Source organism: Malaya genurostris, chromosome 2, assembly GCF_030247185.1.
Source record: "Malaya genurostris strain Urasoe2022 chromosome 2, Malgen_1.1, whole genome shotgun sequence".
Classification (NCBI taxonomy): Eukaryota; Metazoa; Arthropoda; class Insecta; order Diptera; family Culicidae; genus Malaya; species Malaya genurostris.
In genome coordinates this window covers 343,034,681-343,061,898 of record NC_080571.1, presented here as the reverse complement: position 1 = coordinate 343,061,898, position 27,218 = coordinate 343,034,681, and the positions used below count along the sequence as shown (strand labels likewise).

The following is a 27,218-nucleotide window of genomic DNA, read 5'->3' as shown; positions in this document are numbered from 1 at the left end:
GACACGACATTTTTGGGACAGGGAAGTGAAGATAGAAAGTGATAAATATTAAGATGAACTAGACCTGTAAATACTAACCTTATATCTAAGAAATGAAAATTTGAAACGGAGAGAAAATTGATAGTGACTTAAGCAGCGTGAGAATGCAACCCCGTGAAGAATAAAGAAAATCATGAACTCGAAGTCAAGATGAGGTCTTTAATGTGCACTAACTGATTCTAGGTCGGGATAAGAGTCGATTTCTTCCGGACCGCGTATGTCTTTTTCGCTTAGGATAGGCTCTGGAAAGGGAATCCCTCAGTGGTAACCGATCCACCCTGTAGGATGTACATATCTTTATTTCGTCAGTCGTTCGGTCTCGGGGTTCATTGATGTTTCGGATTGAATCGGGAGTCGTTGACTAGGACTCGTCCTGAGGTCTCCCAGCCGGGCACGGGATAAACCTTTATAATAAACCTTGCTCCTTCACGACAAGAATACTTTTGTCTGGCGCAGAAGTGAAGGCTGTAATCTACTTGAATCGCCCCCAATTTAGACCCGTTACAAGTCTTCTTTTCGACGCATACAGTCGGGATATTCTCTTACATCAGTTTTAAGCAACGGTTTTGGTCTTTTGCAAAATCGGCAGTAAAACATTGCGTTAAAGCTTCCCGCTAATTTTTGCATTGAATGAATACCCAGATTATCGCCTTGCATAAGACATAAAACAAATCGCACTAACACATTATTTCCTTTAATGATCAAATTAATTCCGTTTTCTTCTAGTTCTTTGAATACATCGATTAAGGGTTTCCAATAACTCGTTAACTCCTACATGTTTCATATCAACCTTTTTTATCATACCTGCTACAAAAATATTCGTTAATCTTGAAAAAAAAACGTTCTGGTAGTGTTGGAAAATTGAAATAAATACCACATATTGCATGTCGGTTATTGTGCGAGCTTTGTGTATCATTCACTTCGTATTCATCTGCATAAATCTCGAAATGCTCGAATTTTCTTCCATGTTGTACCGTTCACAAAATTTTTTATCTTGAGTGATTTTTCTAATTCCTTTGTATTTGACAATGTTTGATCAAAAATATTCTTAGTTTCGAAGAAGGACTTGATTTGATATTTAATAGGCATTAATACACAATAACTCGTAGGTTTCTCTTCGCATATTCCATCATCGAAACTGCTTACTTTTGAAACAACGATTTTATTGTTTTGAATTGATATGATCTTAGGCATTTCTAATCCGTTCAAATAATGTAAGTAATTGAAGAAATTGTAATCTGAATTTACTGAACTAAACATAGTTTTCATTTTATTAAGATAAGATTTTAATTTGAATTCCGTCTGCGTATCTGAATTTATCTTCAGGGATTCTAAATACCCTGCTAACTCTGATAATAATAGAGAAATTTCCCTCTGAATACCGTAAATATCTTTTCTTGCTAAGTTGTTTTTGTTGTGCATATACAGTGTTAGTTTAGCTGCTTGGAATGTAAATTTATCATCACATTCAGATTTATTTACAGTTTCGTCAGTTTACTTTACTTCTCTTAGTAAGCAATACGTTAGACATATTTTCGTTGTGAAAATCTGCCTGTTTTTCCATTACTAAGAATTCTTTCTGTTGATTAGTTTCGCGAAAATGATTAATTATATGTTTCCTGAACCGATGGTAATTGGTAAACACCTGAATACAGTTCAAAACTTTACATTTGTAATGGTAGGTGACCGGTGTCTGATGGTGGTTCCTCAAATGGCTTAAATAAAATCCAGCATCTTCATACATATGAAGGCATCCAGCTAGCATACAAGTAATCATGGTGGTGATATTGTATGGATCGTGTTTAGAAATGTTTTTATTCGATTGATGTTGGCATGTGACTCTGGATGCTTTATCCCATATGCTACTTCACTAATGAAGTGCCAAACTAATCTGGAACACTTCGAAAAGGGTAACCCAAACACTGCTGTTAGCTTGATAAGAACGTCGGTAGCTCTAGAAACTGATGGGAGCTCATAGCATACCTCTTCATAGCATATGAAAAATCTTCCGCTGATGGTATCGATGTCTTCACCTAACACTACGAGTTTTGGCACGATAGGCTGATTCCGCTCTGCATAGGCTGCGTAAATACAGGGTGATTTTTTAAGAGCTTGAGAACTTTTTTAAACAATAAAACGCATAAAATTTGCAAAATCTCATCGGTTCTTTATTTTAAACGTTAGATTGGTACATGACATTTACTTTTTGAAGATAATTTCATTTAAATGTTGACCGCGGCTGCGTCTTAGGTGGTCCATTCGGAAAGTCCAATTTTGGGCAACTTTTTCGAGCATTTCGGCCGGAATAGCCCGAATTTCTTTGGAAATGTTGTCTTCCAAAGCTGGAATAGTTACTGGCTTATTTCTGTAGACTTTAGATTTGACGTAGCCCCACAAAAAATAGTCTAAAGGCGTCAAATCGCATGATCTTGGTGGCCAACTTACCGGTCCATTTCTTGAGATGAATTGTTCTCCGAAGTTTTCCCTCAAAATGGCCATAGAATCGCGAGCTGTGTGGCATGTAGCGCCATCTTGTTGAAACCACATGTCAACCAAGTTCAGTTCTTCCATTTTTGGCAACAAAAAGTTTGTTAGCATCGAACGATAGCGATCGCCATTCACTGTAACGTTGCGTCCAACAGCATCTTTGAAAAAATACGGTCCAATGATTCCACCAGCGTACAAACCACACCAAACAGTGCATTTTTCGGGATGCATGGGCAGTTCTTGAACGGCTTCTGGTTGCTCTTCACTCCAAATGCGGCAATTTTGCTTATTTACGTAGCCATTCAACCAGAAATGAGCCTCATCGCTGAACAAAATTTGTCTATAAAAAAGCGGACTTTCCGAATGGACCACCTAAGACGCAGCCGCGGTCAACATTTAAATGAAATTATCTTCAAAAAGTAAATGTCATGTACCAATCTAACGTTTAAAATAAAGAACCGATGAGATTTTGCAAATTTTATGCGTTTTATTGTTTAAAAAAGTTCTCAAGCTCTTAAAAAATCACCCTGTAGAATCGATTTTTGATTTTATTTCATCCTCCTTGTTGACAAAGACAATTGTGTCTTCTTGTGCAACGTAAATTGTTGGCTTGAAGCGTGAGCTTGCATGAATAGGTGGCAACACAGTGTTCAGCACTAGGAGCAACGCAATCATTCGTGCATCTACAACAATTATAAGATCGATTTATTTATATTATGAGGATAAATTATGGCATACCTAAGCTATTAGTGTTGTTGTTCAAATATTTCAGAAGTTTCAAAGCAGATGGATCCTGCGCTTTCTTTGACGCGTATGATATGATTCCAGTTATCGTGCTTTCCAGAACAGCTATTCCGTTGCGAGCATCTTCATACAGAAACCGAAAATCGATATCTACCTAATGAATTATACTATGTGAGTAAATCATTACAATTTTTGATACTCTTCTTACCAATTGATACCCATACGACTTTTTGTAATGGGGGTACAGATTCAATAGCTTTAATGTGAACTTTCGGTTTTTCAAATACTGTCTTCGGTGAGCTGCACTAACTGACCATTTCTCGAGCACTGTGTTCCACGGTTCACCGTTCAATTCCAACCAATTAACAGCCTCGTTTGTAGTTGAATCAAGCGGCAGTTCACGTGATGCTGTTAGCTTTCGTGTTTTCGCGTACTCTGCTTCTCTAACATCAATTCTTCGTTTCTTTTGCTTTAGGTTTCCAATTTTGTTTGCAATTTTTCCACCGGGATTCCTTCGGTCTCCTCCTCTTGAAATGTAGTAATTTTCCTATGAATGAAATTCCATTGAGTATTTCTAGTAAGAATAATTTTATTTTCTGCAGATTCTTACCTGTCGTTCCGATTGGAACAGAGTACAAATTGCCAATGTATACGTCTCTAATTGCTCGGTTTGAACTTTTTTCTTTGATATTAAATGATATTTGGCTATTATACCGGCCAATTCCAGTTGTTTCGTTTCAGACAATTCTCCAATTTTCGCGCGTTCTATAATATCTTTGCCTTCCTCGGTTTGTTGCAGTAATGAATACAAAAATCGGGGCGTAAAAGCAGTTTCATGCTGCAAATTTTTATGAACTTCGAAACAAGTTTCTGAGACGTCAGATACCGTAATATCCTGCTGTGCGAGTTCCTCGCTCGAAAAATCGTTGGCTATATTTATAACGTAGTTTTTGGTATCTGTTAAGAACGGGGCTCCTGATGTATTATTGTTGTTGAGTTTATTATTTAAAGTATCGGTAGTCTCGTGCGATAATTCTTTTTTTGGTTCTCTTTCGTGATAAATTTGGCTTTCAAGAAGCTTTCTTTCAATGACATTATGTTCGTTTCCAGATTTTCTCCCGTTCTCTGCAGAAGTTTCTGGGTTCACGTTTTCAGACACAGATTGTAAGAAAGAAGTAATTTTTGCTTGCTGCAAATATAACAATAATGGAAACTATTCTTAAAAGCTAAATGGTATACTTACATTTCGTTTCCTCCAAGAGCGAACTACGTCAAATACAACATCGATATTCCAGTCAGCATCGGTATCCTTCAAATGCATACGAAGATCATCTACGGTCAATGTAATTAGGTCGAACACTCGTACTCCACAATCTGTAGATGCAAAATAATAATATTGGAAAGTTGTTATTAATAAAATAAACATACCATTTAAAACACTCAATAAATTTTCAGGAAAGTCTGAAAGTAATTCATCCGTTAAAAAACATGTAGATGCCATGGTGGCTTTTTCACATAAGAATATCACGTAAAATACATGTGTTGCAGTTATCGTAAAGAAATGCTTAAGTGATTCACATAACAAATACGTGTTCCTCACTTGATTGAAATATGTCAAATATATGATACATGCTTACGTGGAATCCACGTAGTTGACAGGTGTACTGAATGCACACTCTAATATTGATTCATATCATTCATACAAGTGCGCCCATTTTATTTATTGAAATCATTTAAATCTCGTAAATTTTTAAAAATCTCAGATTTAAGTGATTCTGCATTTGTCTATAACCTGCGCTTTATTTTGAGTGTACATGTTTTCAGTTATTTATTGAATTCAAGATGTGATGATTAATGGTGCGCACATCTCACCATAACTCATCGCACATATAATTAAATGAGTGTTGATTACACCGTCAACGGGAGATCTAAGCGGGTGGTGATTATGATTAATTATGGAAGTAAATGACTTGCACGAAGCACCAATAGTTATGGGATCCAGCTCTGTCCGTGTAAAGGGGCGAACTTGAGAAGTGTTAAAATGTTTAGTTGGTCCTAGTCACAACTCATGCCTACTGAGTTAGCATTTAGATTTTAAGTTGTTTTGTTCGCGTCGAAAGACTGACATTTAAATATTTTCACATAAGTTTCAATTTTTTTACTAAATTTAATTTAAATAAATTGCAGCCAATACACAACGCCGTACTAGCGCAAAATCCGCAAGATTGTCGGTGGAATCAATTCAGACAGACTTTGCTTGGCCGATAGTTTGTGTGAAAATGAAATTCCGAAAATGCATCGCATTGCATTACTCAACAACATACCAGTGAAATTGGAAATGGTGCGTCGAAATCAATTCGTGAAATGCCTCGCATACTTCCGGGAAAATATGTGCACATTTTGCAGTAAAAAGCGGTCAAAACCTGTCTACGGCCATAGAACGCATACAATTGTTTCGAACAAGCGAGAGAAAAAAAACAGCCTTAATTAAATTTCCATTTCCTGTGTCTGCAACGTTTATTTCTTGGTAACACTTGGCAGAATTAAATCGGCTTCTCTCCGTGCCTGCTCGCCTCCTTAGATCAATAAACCCAGGCACGAAATCAAGACTTTCGCAGTTGTAACTGAACTGCAAATACCACATCCATTCCATTCCCAGCTTAGCGTTTATTTCCGGCTTTCAGCACGATCAGGGCGGGAGTAACTGTTTCAAACTTGCACATTGTACTTTCTTGGGTCTGAACCGGGGACGACGAAGACGCCGCCTGCTACGACTCTCAAGCATCAGTGGAAAGTGCACATGTTTGAAAGATTATTTTCCAATGAAATGAGGCGGAAACAGGAAAAGTTCTGCTTCTGGATCGCTTTCCTTTGATTGTTTCAACATTCATCTGCTGTTGATTCAATCAACTCTTCTCGGATACACAGGATATGATATAGAACTGTTCTGCACTCGGATGTAAGGCAAAGTGTGCTGTCAAAACTAATTATGTGGGGCATCGAAAAAATATCGAACCATCTCGAATATGTTGTCAAAATTAATAAACTAACACTTTTGTAATCTTGATCATTTCCAAGTTTTTTTTTTAATTCCATTTCTCCTGTCACCCAACTTGTGTTAATTGAAGCAGCGCCTGCCATGATTGAATCAACTTTGCGGTAGCAACAGAAAGACACTTTCCGCATCGAAGGACTTTAGACCATTACCGCAAACACCAAACACACACACACAGAGAGAACGAATGAATGTCCTTGGAAGCTGGACCGAATTGCTTGTACTTACCCTCGGTAAACAACCGGCAAAGCTAGACTTCCACCATCGTCCCTTTTCAACCTGTTTCCATGACTAACGGAAAACAACTTTTCCAACCGAGCGTCGCAAGAACTTTGTTTGCGTTGGAAAGTTTGCATCGCCATGGTGATTTACCTTGACTCTGCTTGGTGCAAATATAATTGTTGTAGTTGTTATTTGCTTTTGTTGGTGACGCCACCCGTAAATGGTGATGATAATGACGAGATTTCTTCGCTAGGCGGGTTTTGCGCTGGGAGCACAATTTTATTTTCTACTGTTTTTCCATCCGTGCATTGTGATGAGTTTCTTGTCGTATTTCAACTACAAATTATTTTAGTGTTTTGTTCGGACAAAAAGTGAAATTAATTACTAATGAAACGAAGACTTTAGACTTTAGACTTTAGACTTTAGACTTTAGACTTTAGACTTTAGACTTTAGACTTTAGACTTTAGACTTTAGACTTTAGACTTTAGACTTTAGACTTTAGACTTTAGACTTTAGACTTTAGACTTTAGACTTTAGACTTTAGACTTTAGACTTTAGACTTTAGACTTTAGACTTTAGACTTTAGACTTTAGACTTTAGACTTTAGACTTTAGACTTTAGACTTTAGACTTTAGACTTTAGACTTTAGACTTTAGACTTTAGACTTTAGACTTTAGACTTTAGACTTTAGACTTTAGACTTTAGACTTTAGACTTTAGACTTTAGACTTTAGACTTTAGACTTTAGACTTTAGACTTTAGACTTTAGACTTTAGACTTTAGACTTTAGACTTTAGACTTTAGACTTTAGACTTTAGACTTTAGACTTTAGACTTTAGACTTTAGACTTTAGACTTTAGACTTTAGACTTTAGACTTTAGACTTTAGACTTTAGACTTTAGACTTTAGACTTTAGACTTTAGACTTTAGACTTTAGACTTTAGACTTTAGACTTTAGACTTTAGACTTTAGACTTTAGACTTTAGACTTTAGACTTTAGACTTTAGACTTTAGACTTTAGACTTTAGACTTTAGACTTTAGACTTTAGACTTTAGACTTTAGACTTTAGACTTTAGACTTTAGACTTTAGACTTTAGACTTTAGACTTTAGACTTTAGACTTTAGACTTTAGACTTTAGACTTTAGACTTTAGACTTTAGACTTTAGACTTTAGACTTTAGACTTTAGACTTTAGACTTTAGACTTTAGACTTTAGACTTTAGACTTTAGACTTTAGACTTTAGACTTTAGACTTTAGACTTTAGACTTTAGACTTTAGACTTTAGACTTTAGACTTTAGACTTTAGACTTTAGACTTTAGACTTTAGACTTTAGACTTTAGACTTTAGACTTTAGACTTTAGACTTTAGACTTTAGACTTTAGACTTTAGACTTTAGACTTTAGACTTTAGACTTTAGACTTTAGACTTTAGACTTTAGACTTTAGACTTTAGACTTTAGACTTTAGACTTTAGACTTTAGACTTTAGACTTTAGACTTTAGACTTTAGACTTTAGACTTTAGACTTTAGACTTTAGACTTTAGACTTTAGACTTTAGACTTTAGACTTTAGACTTTAGACTTTAGACTTTAGACTTTAGACTTTAGACTTTAGACTTTAGACTTTAGACTTTAGACTTTAGACTTTAGACTTTAGACTTTAGACTTTAGACTTTAGACTTTAGACTTTAGACTTTAGACTTTAGACTTTAGACTTTAGACTTTAGACTTTAGACTTTAGACTTTAGACTTTAGACTTTAGACTTTAGACTTTAGACTTTAGACTTTAGACTTTAGACTTTAGACTTTAGACTTTAGACTTTAGACTTTAGACTTTAGACTTTAGACTTTAGACTTTAGACTTTAGACTTTAGACTTTAGACTTTAGACTTTAGACTTTAGACTTTAGACTTTAGACTTTAGACTTTAGACTTTAGACTTTAGACTTTAGACTTTAGACTTTAGACTTTAACTTTTAACTTTTAACTTTTAACTTTTAACTTTTAACTTTCAACTTTTAACTTTTAACTTTTAACTTTTAACTTTTAACTTTCAACTTTTAACTTTTAACTTTTAACTTTTAACTTTTAACTTTTAACTTTTAACTTTTAACTTTTAACTTTTAACTTTTAACTTTTAACTTTTAACTTTTAACTTTTAACTTTCAACTTTTAACTTTTAACTTTTAACTTTTAACTTTTAACTTTTAACTTTTAACTTTTAACTTTTAACTTTTAACTTTTAACTTTTAACTTTTAACTTTTAACTTTTAACTTTTAACTTTTAACTTTTAACTTTTAACTTTTAACTTTTAACTTTTAACTTTTAACTTTTAACTTTTAACTTTTAACTTTTAACTTTTAACTTTTAACTTTTAACTTTTAACTTTTAACTTTTAACTTTTAACTTTTAACTTTTAACTTTTAACTTTTAACTTTTAACTTTTAACTTTTAACTTTTAACTTTTAACTTTTAACTTTTAACTTTTAACTTTTAACTTTTAACTTTTAACTTTTAACTTTTAACTTTTAACTTTTAACTTTTAACTTTTAACTTTTAACTTTTAACTTTTAACTTTTAACTTTTAACTTTTAACTTTTAACTTTTAACTTTTAACTTTTAACTTTTAACTTTTAACTTTTAACTTTTAACTTTTAACTTTTAACTTTTAACTTTTAACTTTTAACTTTTAACTTTTAACTTTTAACTTTTAACTTTTAACTTTTAACTTTTAACTTTTAACTTTTAACTTTTAACTTTTAACTTTTAACTTTTAACTTTTAACTTTTAACTTTTAACTTTTAACTTTTAACTTTTAACTTTTAACTTTTAACTTTTAACTTTTAACTTTTAACTTTTAACTTTTAACTTTTAACTTTTAACTTTTAACTTTTAACTTTTAACTTTTAACTTTTAACTTTTAACTTTTAACTTTTAACTTTTAACTTTTAACTTTTAACTTTTAACTTTTAACTTTTAACTTTTAACTTTTAACTTTTAACTTTTAACTTTTAACTTTTAACTTTTAACTTTTAACTTTTAACTTTTAACTTTTAACTTTTAACTTTTAACTTTTAACTTTTAACTTTTAACTTTTAACTTTTAACTTTTAACTTTTAACTTTTAACTTTTAACTTTTAACTTTTAACTTTTAACTTTTAACTTTTAACTTTTAACTTTTAACTTTTAACTTTTAACTTTTAACTTTTAACTTTTAACTTTTAACTTTTAACTTTTAACTTTTAACTTTTAACTTTTAACTTTTAACTTTTAACTTTTAACTTTTAACTTTTAACTTTTAACTTTTAACTTTTAACTTTTAACTTTTAACTTTTAACTTTTAACTTTTAACTTTTAACTTTTAACTTTTAACTTTTAACTTTTAACTTTTAACTTTTAACTTTTAACTTTTAACTTTTAACTTTTAACTTTTAACTTTTAACTTTTAACTTTTAACTTTTAACTTTTAACTTTTAACTTTTAACTTTTAACTTTTAACTTTTAACTTTTAACTTTTAACTTTTAACTTTTAACTTTTAACTTTTAACTTTTAACTTTTAACTTTTAACTTTTAACTTTTAACTTTTAACTTTTAACTTTTAACTTTTAACTTTTAACTTTTAACTTTTAACTTTTAACTTTTAACTTTTAACTTTTAACTTTTAACTTTTAACTTTTAACTTTTAACTTTTAACTTTTAACTTTTAACTTTTAACTTTTAACTTTTAACTTTTAACTTTTAACTTTTAACTTTTAACTTTTAACTTTTAACTTTTAACTTTTAACTTTTAACTTTTAACTTTTAACTTTTAACTTTTAACTTTTAACTTTTAACTTTTAACTTTTAACTTTTAACTTTTAACTTTTAACTTTTAACTTTTAACTTTTAACTTTTAACTTTTAACTTTTAACTTTTAACTTTTAACTTTTAACTTTTAACTTTTAACTTTTAACTTTTAACTTTTAACTTTTAACTTTTAACTTTTAACTTTTAACTTTTAACTTTTAACTTTTAACTTTTAACTTTTAACTTTTAACTTTTAACTTTTAACTTTTAACTTTTAACTTTTAACTTTTAACTTTTAACTTTTAACTTTTAACTTTTAACTTTTAACTTTTAACTTTTAACTTTTAACTTTTAACTTTTAACTTTTAACTTTTAACTTTTAACTTTTAACTTTTAACTTTTAACTTTTAACTTTTAACTTTTAACTTTTAACTTTTAACTTTTAACTTTTAACTTTTAACTTTTAACTTTTAACTTTTAACTTTTAACTTTTAACTTTTAACTTTTAACTTTTAACTTTTAACTTTTAACTTTTAACTTTTAACTTTTAACTTTTAACTTTTAACTTTTAACTTTTAACTTTTAACTTTTAACTTTTAACTTTTAACTTTTAACTTTTAACTTTTAACTTTTAACTTTTAACTTTTAACTTTTAACTTTTAACTTTTAACTTTTAACTTTTAACTTTTAACTTTTAACTTTTAACTTTTAACTTTTAACTTTTAACTTTTAACTTTTAACTTTTAACTTTTAACTTTTAACTTTTAACTTTTAACTTTTAACTTTTAACTTTTAACTTTTAACTTTTAACTTTTAACTTTTAACTTTTAACTTTTAACTTTTAACTTTTAACTTTTAACTTTTAACTTTTAACTTTTAACTTTTAACTTTTAACTTTTAACTTTTAACTTTTAACTTTTAACTTTTAACTTTTAACTTTTAACTTTTAACTTTTAACTTTTAACTTTTAACTTTTAACTTTTAACTTTTAACTTTTAACTTTTAACTTTTAACTTTTAACTTTTAACTTTTAACTTTTAACTTTTAACTTTTAACTTTTAACTTTTAACTTTTAACTTTTAACTTTTAACTTTTAACTTTTAACTTTTAACTTTTAACTTTTAACTTTTAACTTTTAACTTTTAACTTTTAACTTTTAACTTTTAACTTTTAACTTTTAACTTTTAACTTTTAACTTTTAACTTTTAACTTTTAACTTTTAACTTTTAACTTTTAACTTTTAACTTTTAACTTTTAACTTTTAACTTTTAACTTTTAACTTTTAACTTTTAACTTTTAACTTTTAACTTTTAACTTTTAACTTTTAACTTTTAACTTTTAACTTTTAACTTTTAACTTTTAACTTTTAACTTTTAACTTTTAACTTTTAACTTTTAACTTTTAACTTTTAACTTTTAACTTTTAACTTTTAACTTTTAACTTTTAACTTTTAACTTTTAACTTTTAACTTTTAACTTTTAACTTTTAACTTTTAACTTTTAACTTTTAACTTTTAACTTTTAACTTTTAACTTTTAACTTTTAACTTTTAACTTTTAACTTTTAACTTTTAACTTTTAACTTTTAACTTTTAACTTTTAACTTTTAACTTTTAACTTTTAACTTTTAACTTTTAACTTTTAACTTTTAACTTTTAACTTTTAACTTTTAACTTTTAACTTTTAACTTTTAACTTTTAACTTTTAACTTTTAACTTTTAACTTTTAACTTTTAACTTTTAACTTTTAACTTTTAACTTTTAACTTTTAACTTTTAACTTTTAACTTTTAACTTTTAACTTTTAACTTTTAACTTTTAACTTTTAACTTTTAACTTTTAACTTTTAACTTTTAACTTTTAACTTTTAACTTTTAACTTTTAACTTTTAACTTTTAACTTTTAACTTTTAACTTTTAACTTTTAACTTTTAACTTTTAACTTTTAACTTTTAACTTTTAACTTTTAACTTTTAACTTTTAACTTTTAACTTTTAACTTTTAACTTTTAACTTTTAACTTTTAACTTTTAACTTTTAACTTTTAACTTTTAACTTTTAACTTTTAACTTTTAACTTTTAACTTTTAACTTTTAACTTTTAACTTTTAACTTTTAACTTTTAACTTTTAACTTTTAACTTTTAACTTTTAACTTTTAACTTTTAACTTTTAACTTTTAACTTTTAACTTTTAACTTTTAACTTTTAACTTTTAACTTTTAACTTTTAACTTTTAACTTTTAACTTTTAACTTTTAACTTTTAACTTTTAACTTTTAACTTTTAACTTTTAACTTTTAACTTTTAACTTTTAACTTTTAACTTTTAACTTTTAACTTTTAACTTTTAACTTTTAACTTTTAACTTTTAACTTTTAACTTTTAACTTTTAACTTTTAACTTTTAACTTTTAACTTTTAACTTTTAACTTTTAACTTTTAACTTTTAACTTTTAACTTTTAACTTTTAACTTTTAACTTTTAACTTTTAACTTTTAACTTTTAACTTTTAACTTTTAACTTTTAACTTTTAACTTTTAACTTTTAACTTTTAACTTTTAACTTTTAACTTTTAACTTTTAACTTTTAACTTTTAACTTTTAACTTTTAACTTTTAACTTTTAACTTTTAACTTTTAACTTTTAACTTTTAACTTTTAACTTTTAACTTTTAACTTTTAACTTTTAACTTTTAACTTTTAACTTTTAACTTTTAACTTTTAACTTTTAACTTTTAACTTTTAACTTTTAACTTTTAACTTTTAACTTTTAACTTTTAACTTTTAACTTTTAACTTTTAACTTTTAACTTTTAACTTTTAACTTTTAACTTTTAACTTTTAACTTTTAACTTTTAACTTTTAACTTTTAACTTTTAACTTTTAACTTTTAACTTTTAACTTTTAACTTTTAACTTTTAACTTTTAACTTTTAACTTTTAACTTTTAACTTTTAACTTTTAACTTTTAACTTTTAACTTTTAACTTTTAACTTTTAACTTTTAACTTTTAACTTTTAACTTTTAACTTTTAACTTTTAACTTTTAACTTTTAACTTTTAACTTTTAACTTTTAACTTTTAACTTTTAACTTTTAACTTTTAACTTTTAACTTTTAACTTTTAACTTTTAACTTTTAACTTTTAACTTTTAACTTTTAACTTTTAACTTTTAACTTTTAACTTTTAACTTTTAACTTTTAACTTTTAACTTTTAACTTTTAACTTTTAACTTTTAACTTTTAACTTTTAACTTTTAACTTTTAACTTTTAACTTTTAACTTTTAACTTTTAACTTTTAACTTTTAACTTTTAACTTTTAACTTTTAACTTTTAACTTTTAACTTTTAACTTTTAACTTTTAACTTTTAACTTTTAACTTTTAACTTTTAACTTTTAACTTTTAACTTTTAACTTTTAACTTTTAACTTTTAACTTTTAACTTTTAACTTTTAACTTTTAACTTTTAACTTTTAACTTTTAACTTTTAACTTTTAACTTTTAACTTTTAACTTTTAACTTTTAACTTTTAACTTTTAACTTTTAACTTTTAACTTTTAACTTTTAACTTTTAACTTTTAACTTTTAACTTTTAACTTTTAACTTTTAACTTTTAACTTTTAACTTTTAACTTTTAACTTTTAACTTTTAACTTTTAACTTTTAACTTTTAACTTTTAACTTTTAACTTTTAACTTTTAACTTTTAACTTTTAACTTTTAACTTTTAACTTTTAACTTTTAACTTTTAACTTTTAACTTTTAACTTTTAACTTTTAACTTTTAACTTTTAACTTTTAACTTTTAACTTTTCACTTTTCACTTTTCACTTTTCACTTTTCACTTTTCACTTTTCACTTTTCACTTTTCACTTTTCACTTTTCACCTTTCACTTTTCACCTTTCACTTTTCACTTTTCACTTTTCACTTTTCACTTTTCACTTTTCACTTTTCACTTTTCACTTTTCACTTTTCACTTTTCACTTTTCACTTTTCACTTTTCACTTTTCACTTTTCACTTTTCACTTTTCACTTTTCACTTTTCACTTTTCACTTTTCACTTTTCACTTTTCACTTTTCACTTTTCACTTTTCACTTTTCACTTTTCACTTTTCACTTTTCACTTTTCACTTTTCACTTTTCACTTTTCACTTTTCACTTTTCACTTTTCACTTTTCACTTTTCACTTTTCACTTTTCACTTTTCACTTTTCACTTTTCACTTTTCACTTTTCACTTTTCACTTTTCACTTTTCACTTTTCACTTTTCACTTTTCACTTTTCACTTTTCACTTTTCACTTTTCACTTTTCACTTTTCACTTTTCACTTTTCACTTTTCACTTTTCACTTTTCACTTTTCACATACGATATCCGAAAAAAAATTTATTTTCCCAAAAACTGAGTAAATCTGTGGTGACATTCAGTGCTGAGAATTTATTTCGTTCAAAGAAACCCCACACGTGACGCGATATCAACTGACTAGGATGCTTCCATCCAATTCCAATGGCATTCTTTCGGTGATAAAACCAACGCTTCATAACATCAAAATGCGGAAGAAGAACAAATTCCATACGAATATGATATGTCTGTGTGAAACCACTCCGCAATAGATTCCACTGACATTCCTGGCAGGCTTTTTTCCCATGTAGGCGTCGTATCCTTTCCCACCTAGCCAGTGTGACTTGATGGTGTCTTTTTGACAGATGATTGCCACTTTTTGCGAACGAAACCAAATCGTTGTTCCGAAGCTACCCGGACAAAATACAAAAGCTGACAGAATGTCCTATTTCGTAGGTGCCTGGGATGGGAAAAATCCGCTTGGACTACGGAAATTCGATTCAAGTTGTCTTTTAAACTGAGGTGGATAGTTTCTTTGATGAGTAAATTTTAAACGAATGACTCGTATCGAACGAGTTATTTTTCCGATTGGAAAACTTTAATTGGTTAAGCATTAGAAAGAATTTGTATTCCGATTAATTCCATTTAATTCGAAACATTCATGAAAACGGTTTTCTTTCGCAACCAAATTTATTCACCTTTAAACGTGGCTACTGACTAGGACTCTGCTCGCACGTAGCATGAATAACGATTCCAACAGCGAAAGTTGTGAAAACTTTTGCCGGAAAAGAAAATTACCTTTTGCTTCGGTATCATTGAGTACAACGAGAGACGGCTGTTACCTAACTTTTCTTCGGCAGTCGTTTCTTCGAAACAATCATTCCGGCGTTTTCTCCAAGAGGTACTGACAGGCGAGTTAAAGAGATCCAAATTCTTGCGAAATTGACTTATTTTGCAATCCGAGCACGGAACGAAAAATTAACTTCATTCCTAGCGGGTCCGGGCCAAGCTCAACCAATTGCGTCGACGTTGTTATTTCAGCATAAATTGAATCACTCAATGAGTCGAGAAAAACACTTGATACTGGAGAGATCACAATAAAATGAAATTACAAACTTCATACGCTCCCCGATTTGCCGTTTAATCTTTTTATGACAATCCATTTCTTCTACCGTTATCCTTCTCCTACACTTCACGGTTGTAAGCACTCGGAGAATAACACGTTTACTGCCGTGCAAGATGACCAACCGGCCTCGTCCCAACAAACAGTGAACTTTTAATCGTCCGATATAAAATAAGTTCCCATAATAATTGCACAATATTTACTAACCTTGCCATTTGCTGGTCGCTTGCGAATCCACTCATTCAGCATTTATATTGCCGAAGTGTTGTTTATTAACAGCAGTACATCATCCAGCTTTTCCACCATTCACGAGCATCACTTTTTTACGGAGAATGCTAGGAAACCAGATCTGAGTTCTGTTTCCGCCACTGAATGCCGTTCGCAACCGAGTTGTTTATGTTTATTATTACAGCCATGGCCTACTAGTTGTTGAATTCGGTTCGTTCGTCTAGTCCATAAATTATCCATTTTCGCATCCACAGCAGAAGCTGATTCGCGGCAGTTACTTCACAGGAGACGCATAGATAAGTGAAATTACTTGCGGGAAAACCATGGAATATTTTAACTGCTTTAACATCTCACATTTCTTCAGGTTTTTTATTCAAACAACCTCAGTTTCAGCCTGATTGAGTGAAACAAGAATTTAAAAGTGGAAAAAGAATTGTTTTTGAAACCACGCAGTAGGCTTCTATCTCAAATTTTCCTTCAAATACGGAGATATGAATGTCAGATTTACCACAATTCATCGAATGCTATTCAATAACAAATAGCCATTTGACCCAACTGTATGGGAAAATCCTTTCTGGTTTTGTTTATCGAAAACCCTCTCATTATCCCAAGTTGTCTGCTCTTCTTCGAAAAAAAAACGAACCCGTAAAAGTATTTCACTCATCAATTTAACGCTAGACAAATATATTCCTACTGATGGCATATCCAGCTGGTGTCCAGCAAATCCGAACAATGGTAGAAGTTTTGTGTTGCTCGAGGCTTTAAGCTTCGAGAAGTTTCTATTAGCCGATGCCGATTTTTTGGGTGGTAGAACAAATATTTTTTTTCTGGAAAGGTAGAATTGTGTTTTGATTAACCCGTATGGACAGGTTAAGTAAACGTTCCAAACATCTGGAAGTACAACCCGAGAGATTTATATTATTTTTGAGTGTTTGATTAAAATAACATTATTCAAAACTAACCTAACTTATATTCAATTTGAAGTGTCATCAAGTGCTGCTGTATTCAGATAGGTGCTCAGAATCCCAAACTACGGATGGATGAGTATGCTTAGTTTATCATAGAAATTTTTGGGCATGTAACGGCTTCCGTTTTCTGGTTTCGGAAACCACGAAAGTTCTGAAAATCTTGGCATTCACCGAAAAGGTAGGTGTCAGTAATGCTTATAGCTAATGTCAGGTGTATTTAACATATACATATTTATGATGGTCATAAGAAACGATATTAAAAAATTTAAACAATTTGTAATTTAACAAACGACAACTGAATTTCGATTGGAAAAAAAAGAATTTCTTACATCAAATAAAAAACGATAATTCTAACACTGAACAACAAAACATGATCTAGTAATCCAGTGCGCTGGATTTAGCGATTTATTCTAGGTTGCTAGCAGCAACAGCAACGAGCGCCAGAGACTTTTGCAACATTGCAGTCCGGATGAGAAGTGTTATTCAAAGAAAAATCCCCAAAGCTCAAAGATACAGAGCACTGATGTCGCAAAACTGTCAATGAGTGAAAATCAAACATTCAGTGAACTTATAAGTAAAGTGTCATTGCTGTAGTCGAATTATTTACGAGGAGGTTTATTTTTAGCTAAAGGCGGAATATGATTAGATTTGTGTAAATAATAGATAATATTCATTCAGTTAAATTCATTACTTCTTGAATATATTTCACATTGCCGTAATCATTCGGAACGCGACTAGAGTAAACTCGATATTTAGTTGCGTAAAGTATTTTATTTTCATAAAATACAACAATTTCTTTTCCCGTGGATTAACCAACTTAAATTACTAGTTGTTCCTTATTTTCTTTTGCTTTCAGGTTAGTTGCAGTGGCGAGCTTGCAAATTTCCTACGGTAGGTTCGAAATTTTGGGCACTTTCAACAACAATGATTCTTCTACCTGAACATAGAATCTAAGTTGTTCAATATCACAAATTTTTTGACCTGAAAAAATAAGCAAGAAACATTTCGCGTGGATTTCAGTTGAGCTCGGTAAATGGGAAGTTAAAAACCAGTGCAACGTAGAAGTTTTTTCTATACTAATATGCTTTCTAAATAGTGAAATTGTCAGTGTGCGGTCAAAATTCCAGTAGTTCACCAGAAAATTAATTTACAATTTACTTAATTTACAAGTATGTCACGTTATTTGGTCATCTACTTGAAAACAGCTCGTTGCTCGATCTCCCGAAGCATTACCATATTTGGATAAGGTTCTAAATTTAATGAAGTTAAACTTCTCGACTTTTCGATCGACTTCTCCACTTATCGACTTCTCGACTTCTCGACTTCTCGACTTCAGGATTTCAAGAGTTTTCGACTTCTCGACTTCTCGACTTCTCGACTTCTCGACATCTCGACTTCTCGACTTCTCGACTTCAGGATTTCAAGAGTTTTCGACTTCTCGACTTCAGGATTTCAAGAGTTTTCGACTTCTCGACTTCTTGACTTCTCGAATTATCGAATTATCGACTTCTCGACTTCTTGACTTCTTGACTTCTTGACTTCTTGACTTCTTGACTTCTTGACTTCTTGACTTCTTGACTTCTTGACTTCTTGACTTCTTGACTTCTTGACTTCTTGACTTCTTGACTTCTTGACTTCTTGACTTCTTGACTTCTTGACTTCTTGACTTCTTGACTTCTTGACTTCTTGACTTCTTGACTTCTTGACTTCTTGACTTCTTGACTTCTTGACTTCTTGACTTCTTGACTTCTTGACTTCTTGACTTCTTGACTTCTTGACTTCTTGACTTCTTGACTTCTTGACTTCTTGACTTCTTGACTTCTTGACTTCTTGACTTCTTGACTTCTTGACTTCTTGACTTCTTGACTTCTTGACTTCTTGACTTCTTGACTTCTTGACTTCTTGACTTCTTGACTTCTTGACTTCTTGACTTCTTGACTTCTTGACTTCTTGACTTCTTGACTTCTTGATTTCTTGACTTCTTGACTTCTTGACTTCTTGACTTCTTGACTTCTTGACTTCTTGACTTCTTGACTTCTTGATTTCTTGACTTCTTGACTTCTTGACTTCTTGACTTCTTGACTTCTTGACTTCTTGACTTCTTGACTTCTCGACTTCTCGACTACTCGACTTCTCAACTTCTCGACATTTTGACATTTCGACTTCTCGACTTTTTGACATTTCGACATTTTGACATTTCGACATTTCGACATTTCGACATTTCGACATTTCGACATTTCGACATTTCGACATTTCGACATTTCGACATTTCGACATTTCGACATTTCGACTTTTCGACATTTCGACATTTCGACATTTCGACATTTCGACTTTTCGACTTTTCGACTTCTCGACTTCTCGACTTTTCGACTTTTCGACTTTTCGACTTTTCGACTTCTCGACTTCTCGACTTCAGGATTTTCAGGATTTTCGGGATTTTCAGGATTTTCAGGACTTTCAGGATTTTTAGGATTTCCAGGATTTCCAGGATTTCCAGGATTTCCAGGATTTCCAGGATTTCCAGGATTTCCAGGATTTCCAGGATTTCCAGGATTTCCAGGATTTCCAGGATTTCCAGGATTTCCAGGATTTCCAGGATTTCTAGGATTTCCAGGATTTCCAAGATTTCCAAGATTTCCAGGATTTCCAGGATTTCCAGGATTTCCAGAATTTCCAGGATTTCCAGGATTTCCAGGATTTCCAGGATTTCCAGGATTTCCAGGATTTCCAGGATTTCCAGGATTTCCAGGATTTCCAGGATTTCCAGGATTTCCAGGATTTCCAGGATTTCCAGGATTTCCAGGATTTCCAGGATTTCCAGGATTTCCAGGATTTCCATGATTTCCAGGATTTCCAGGATTTCCAGGATTTCCAGGATTTCCAGAATTTCCAGGATTTCCAGGATTTCCAGGATTTCCAGGATTTCCAGGATTTCCAGGATTTCCAGGATTTCCAGGATTTCCAGGATTTCCAGGATTTCCAGGATTTCCAGGATTTCCAGGATTTCCAGGATTTCCAGGATTTCCAGGATTTCCAGGATTTCCAGAATTTCCAGAATTTCCTAGATTTCCAGGATTTCCAGGATTTCCAGGATTTCCAGGATTTCCAGGATTTCCAGGATTTCCAGGATTTCCAGGATTTCCAGGATTTCCAGGATTTCCAGGATTTCCAGGATTTCCAGGATTTCCAGGATTTCCAGGATTTCCAGGATTTCCAGGATTTCCAGGATTTCCAGGATTTCCAGGATTTCCAGGATTTCCAGGATTTCCAGGATTTCCAGGATTTCCAGGATTTCCAGGATTTCCAGGATTTCCAGGATTTCCAGGATTTCCAGGATTTCCAAGATTTCCAGGATTTCCAGGATTTCGAGGATTTCCAGGATTTCCAGGATTGCCAGGATTTCCAGGACTTCCAGGATTTCTAGGATTTCGAGGATTTCCAGGATTTCCAGGATATCCAGGATTTCCAGGATTGCCAGGATTTCCAGGATTTCCAGGATTTCTAGGATTTCGAGGATTTCCAGGATTTCCAGGATTTCCAGGATACAGATTTACAGATTTACAGATTTACAGATTTACAGATTTACAGATTTACAGATTTACAGATTTACAGATTTACAGATTTACAGATTTACAGATTTACAGATTTACAGATTTACAGATTTACAGATTTACAGATTTACAGATTTACAGATTTACAGATTTACAGATTTACAGATTTACAGATTTACAGATTTACAGATTTACAGATTTACAGATTTACAGATTTACAGATTTACAGATTTACAGATTTACAGATTTACAGATTTACAGATTTACAGATTTACAGATTTACAGATTTACAGATTTACAGATTTACAGATTTACAGATTTACAGATTTACAGATTTACAGATTTACAGATTTACAGATTTACAGATTTACAGATTTACAGATTTACAGATTTACAGATTTACAGATTTACAGATTTACAGATTTACAGATTTACAGATTTACAGATTTACAGATTTACAGATTTACAGATTTACAGATTTACAGATTTACAGATTTACAGATTTACAGATTTACAGATTTACAGATTTACAGATTTACAGATTTACAGATTTACAGATTTACAGATTTACAGATTTACAGATTTACAGATTTCCAGATTTACAGATTTTCAAGAAATCCGACCTATAATAAACTCGGTCTCAGCTCAAAAGCCAGGTTTCATTGTTATTGCGAAATAGCGAAATCGTTTACTATTAGGACAGGAACTGAGAACCAACATTTGTTGAAAACCCCCAACCCAAAAAAATTTTTCTGAATGTGAAATACAACTCATTTATATAAAACTTCCGCATGTGTTTAACTTTGCACGGCCGCATCATTCCACTGTACAACACTTCATGTACAACGTTTCGTACTCCCTTCTTTGCCCTCATGTTTCCGAAAATTGTCTTTTCAGCGATTTCATTCGGTAGTCTTTTTTTCCGTTTAAGTTGAACTAAGTTCGAAGAGTCGTACTGCCAATCAGAATAAGTAGAACGTATTTATTTACGGTTAGCAAAACAAGTTCAACGAAGAATCAATTAATTTTGAACGGAACATTTTATCCAAAACAGATGACTTCTAATGATTAGTTTTTTTACTTAGTTGACTAATAGTTTTCACAAAAATTCAACGAAGTATTATACCTTCCTTAAAATTCTACATTTCTAATAGTTAGGAGAAAGTGGAATGACACTGAAACCAAAAATTCAAACAATCCTCTACCCCCCCGGAAATTTTCAAAGCAAAATTTGTCATGAAACGCTAGCTGTTTTTCGATTACAGAAAAGAAATGCACACCAAACTCATCACCACATGTGTTCGGGATCAAAATCGAATTTTCTTCACATTAATATTCATCCGAATTGTCAATTCTGAAATCTCATCCACATACGATTCGTGCAAACAGACAGCCTCGAACAAAGGCGAAAGCACGTTCTGTTCGGGTGGTGAACCTGAGCTGCAGGTGAATGACACTTCTCCCCTATCTGTATGTACAGTGGTTAGTGGCAGATGCATAGCTCTAAATGACAGCATAAAAAGGGAACCGAATCAGTGCTGAATACAAAAAAAATCTAGCGATTTTGAAGCGAGAGTAACACACGTGATGGAAATTTGACGTACTCCTCTCAGACCACGCCAACTAGATCATTCACTGTGGCGTTATGTTGCTTTAATGTTAGGCATCTTAATAGTATGTTCACATTAGCGCTGATATCAAGTGATATACGGATATACTTGATATCCGATGATATCATGTGCGATATCACTTGATATCCCATACAATTTGATGTCAACGCGTATTTTCATTTTGGCATGATATCCGGGATATCATGTACGATATCATGTCGAGTTGTCAAAAATCGCAACTAGCAACACGGATAATGGCATTGAACGCACTCATTTATGAACGTCACTTTGAGAGTGACAATAAACAATCATTATGATTTCGAATTTTTCAACGAATACTGGCGTTCGGAGACCATAAAATGCAAGACTTCAATTATTGATTCAATTTTAATAGAGAAAGGTAATATTATTGATCTTATTTCTAATGAGAACATTCAATATAACAACTTGATTGTCAAACGATATCATTTCGATCATATGTGAACACTTCGACATGATATGCATATCATCTCGGTATATCAAGTGATATCAGCGCTAATGTGAACATGGTATAATGTATGTTTTTGGTTCAGACAGGCAGTAGGCTTTGGTTAAACTTAGATTCGAATAAAAATTGCAATAAAAAATGGAGACTCTTGGTGCTTAAATGTAAAATTGCTTATAACAGAGCACGCGTCTCCATATTATAAGATAGAAAAAACAGGACACTGTCTAATGCAGATACTTGAATACCAATAGATATGGGCAATCATAAACATTATGCCAAAAACGGCACCCCACCGTGAATAAACATCTCCGAGCAAAGTTTATGAGCCCCAATTTTCCATAGACTCTTTATTATTATTCACCCCCCGGCAGTGAACATATAAAAGGTCCTAACGGTCAGTTAAGCTCCCGCACCAAGTCGTGCTAAATAAACAAACTGAAAAAAGCGATGTTGGAGAGAGAGAGAGAAAGTACAGGATTAAATACCTCACTTGAGACGCGATTCTATCTACTCCACAATCAAAACATTTCACCGTCAACAGCAGCCTAAGCACCGAAGTGGCAAACGGTGAAAACCGTTGAAGATTCCGTGGCTTCCCACCCGTGTCTCGTGTAAAGGCGATAGGCAAATAGACGATGCGGTCCGTTCCAAAGATGGAAATAAATATGTCCTACTACCTACCACAGCATTACAAAAACCCCTACTCCGCCCCATTTCCCGTAGGGATCCCTTGGTAGACTTTCGCTTTTCTTTTCTTCGGTTTGCAACCGGCACTAGGTCATGACCAAGCGTAAGCTCAGTCCGCCTAAAGCGAAACGCCGATGAGATCGCGAGAGTGAGCTACTTCGCCGGGAACTCAGAGTGGATTGACGAAAACGAAGGGGAAAAATCGACGAAAAGTTCCGATCGGATCGGTTTGGACGAGGAAGAGCTTTCCGGCAGGGCTGCCGTATTGGCACTGGCATCCAACATGTTACTTTTTCCATGAAGAATGTTTAAAAAAACACGAAACTATAACTTCATCATTGACAAGCTACTGAATGAAATGAATACAAGCCAAGTATTATCGTTCATTAACCTGTGATACCAACAATGTGATAAACATTGAGGGTCAGCTTCGAGCCAGTCAGCATGGAAAACTTATTGGAATTCATTGGTTTTTCAATTATTATGAATACAATGAATCAACGCTTGATTTTCAAATTCGCCTTTCAAAATCGATTGAATAATAATGAACTACGAAATAACTTTATATTTAATTTCGTGCCCCAAATATGTGCTTGAAAAAAGATTCACTAAATAATTTTAACTACATGGTAAGATGAACTATTAGTTATAATTGGAATGTATTCCAATAATGTAATCTAAGAAATTATTAAACTATTGATGATTTCTGGCACCGGAGGCCAGAGGACATTTGATCTTCGGTTCGTTGTCGTTGAAATAGACATTTCTAGACTCATCATGCTATAATTCCTGAAATCGCTTCCGAAAAAAAGTTAATGGTAGTTTATGGTACTATAAAGTTTGTTCATTTTAATCTAAGTTTTCAAAACCCCAGCTAGTGATCTCCGAGAAAATGTAGTGAACTTATTATTGCTCACACAAGAGTCGACTTCTTTGGCTTGGTTTGAAATTTCTTCGGCTGTGTATTAATTTATTGCATCGAAACCAGTTGATAACAATAAAAAATACATAAATGATTGTAAATGAATCAAATTTCAACATAGTTTTATTGTATTAGATAATAAACAACTCGAATAAACGTCGTCAAGCAAAGCAAAGTCTTGGTATTAGGGTAACAGAGGTATTTTGGCCCGCTTTAGGATCGATTTTATTTTGGCCCACTTTGTAAAAATATCCACCAAATGTTTTAATATCTTTGAAAAATCCTTCCGCAATAGGTAATTTAATGTGATTAGCTTCAAACTGATGCAACATGGGTTACCTAAGATCGATTGAATCCATATAGTTTGTTGGGTGGGCCAAAATATATGAAGTGGCCAAAATACCTCTGTTACCCTACATTTATTGTTGAATATGACCATTTGTTCCAACAGACTTCGCAGCCAAGGAGTGGCGGAACCGTTTTGGGAGAATACTGAATCCACACCAGGAAAATGTCTGGGTGTGGAAGTCTTGGAATTACATTCCTTTTGAGATATTTGGCCTTTCTGTTTTAACAGACTTCGCAACCGACTCATAGCATAGCTTCAATTACATGGCTAGTGCTACGATCCTATTGACACAACAGAAATAATACTTTCTACTTATTCGTAGATGATAATGAAAGTCACTCAGAATGGAATATATTGGCATTGAATGTATTTGATAAGTAAATTCGACCGCGCTCTATCATGTGAGTCAAGTAAATACTTTTACGCAAATTCTATTTCATCGGCGGGAAAGGCCTGGTGAGCGACTGGCAAAGATATTGAAAATACTATCTCGTCTGCAATCGTTCTTTTGAAGGAGAATCCATGCTTGCTACTAAACTCAGGCATATACATGGTTAGCAAGTTGGTCATTACATATACATATAGCCTCATGTTTGTCATTCATAATTACTCATGATTTAAAGCTCTAGTGTAAGAGAAATCACTAACAATAACGATTGAATTAGCATATATTCAAAGTGTGAAGAATTCTAAAATCCATTACGTCCAGTCTTTTTTACAAGCCAATATAACGAGAGGTAAGCCCACTGCGCTCAATCATTGAAACAAGTTCTTGTTTCTATGTGTCCGTTTTTCTTGGTACGCTTTGTGCGACGGTTCGTTCAACTGAAGCGGATTAAATTTTGCGCGCATTTTATGACGCTACATTTCATCTTAAGTGACGGTGTACAATATTGAACACACTTTACCCTATAATTCCGGAACCGGAAGTCGGATCCGGATGAAATTCAGGAATTCCGTATGGGGCCGGAAGACCTTTCATTTGAATCTAAGTTTGTCAAAATCGGTTAAACCATCGCTGAGAAAAGTGAGTGAGATCTTTTTTGGTATATATGACCACTATTTCCGGTACCTCCGGAACCGGATACCAGGAACCAGGATAGCCGGAATCGGTTTGATTAGTTGCCTACTGATAATGACTATCGATTTCTGTAGTTTTGAGACCAGTTTAGAAAATTTTTTACGTTTTTTACCTTTTTTACCTTATTTTTATAAATATAAAAAGTGGGTATAAAATTCGCTCAAACTATAGAAAAATTTTCCGAGGCCCGGAGGGCCGAATGTCATATACCAATCGATTCAGCTCGACGAACTGAGCAAATGTCCGTGTCTGTATGTGTGTTGTCAACTAAGAGGTCGAGATCTCAGAGATGGCTGGACCGATTTTGATCAAACTAGTCGCAAATGAAAGGTCTCCTCGTCACTCAAAACGCTATTGAATGGTTTTGAGATCGAATGTTTACTTTTTGAGTTATACGAAGTTTTATGTCAAAATTTTCAGTTTTTTTACAGTATCTGTCACAATTGACCTTGAAAACAGAAAAACAGACTTAGATTCCGCACGGTAATACCTATCCAACAAGCCATAGATTGTTAAAATCCGTCCATTTTTAACGGAAATATCGAAATATTTGTGAAAGCGACTTTTTCCCCTATTCCAGAAGTAGAAGTTTTGAGCGCTGTCTGGCAAAGAAATGCTTGGGAGCAACATAAAACACGATTTTTCATACTGTTACATACATTTGTTTCTAAGTACCCAAAAGACTGTGTACAGCATGATATTTTGCCTCGGACCGATTTTAGCAAGGTTCGTTTTTGGCAACATAATCGTTCGAGTATGACATGTAAACTAAATGATGGCAGCATTTTCAAGTTGAAAGTAATTCCATAATTACTTTGATTTGAACTACTTACAATAATAAATGATGGAAGAACATAACCCATATACCATTTGATTAAGTTCGTCGAGATCAGCAAATGCGTGTGAAACAAATAATTTCACTCAATTTTCTCAGAAATGGCTAAACCGTTTTCTACAAATAAGATTTATGTGAAAAGTAGTATAAGGAGTGTATCGAAAAGTAGTTAGCAACATTGATTATTGAATAAAAAAGCGAAAAAAAAAACATATTTTGACATCAGTTTTCGATATATTGTAGAAAAATTACATTTTTATGCATTTCACTGATTATATTGAAGAAAATCCAAGTTTCTGTGAAACGCTCGCACTTTGGACTTGAAATTCTTCATTAAATTCTGCACAGTTACTTTTGTAACTTTCCTGGTGGCAGCTGTCCAGTTTTTTTTAACTCTTGCATGTTCTGGGACACTGTACCTACCTTCCGAAAGTGCCGCTTGGCAATTGCCCAATACCTTTCAATTGGCCGAAGACCCGGGCAGTTCGGTGGGTTGATGTCCTTTTCCACTAAATGTACATTACTTTTTGACAACCACTGTAGAACGGAGTTGGCGTAGTGGACTGAAGCCAAATCCTACCAGAAGAGGCTGAGAGTGCTTTTTGTACAGTGGCAGCATTCTCTTCTTCAAACATTCTTCCTCGTACACCTTGGCGTTAATTGTGCACTTCGTGAAGAAAATCGACGACCGCAAACCACAGGTACAAATTGCTTGCCAGC

At 32.0% G+C, this 27,218-nt stretch overlaps 2 protein-coding genes across 2 annotated transcripts in view; one reads left to right on the top strand and one right to left on the bottom strand.

The window, feature by feature from the left end:
* Positions 1 to 27,218, top strand: part of LOC131431886 (uncharacterized) — a 380,408-nt gene that overhangs the window by 169,914 nt on the left and 183,276 nt on the right. The window lies entirely within an intron of this gene.
* On the bottom strand, positions 3,017 to 6,644 carry LOC131431884 (uncharacterized). Its single transcript, XM_058597829.1, has 6 exons — positions 6,554 to 6,644; positions 4,514 to 4,644; positions 3,881 to 4,459; positions 3,479 to 3,817; positions 3,265 to 3,424; positions 3,017 to 3,209 (listed from the first exon to the last, which is right to left on the bottom strand). Exons 2-6 carry the CDS (start codon positions 4,589 to 4,591, stop codon positions 3,049 to 3,051), a joined length of 1,317 nt encoding a protein of 438 aa, XP_058453812.1. The 5' UTR covers positions 4,592 to 4,644; positions 6,554 to 6,644; the 3' UTR covers positions 3,017 to 3,048.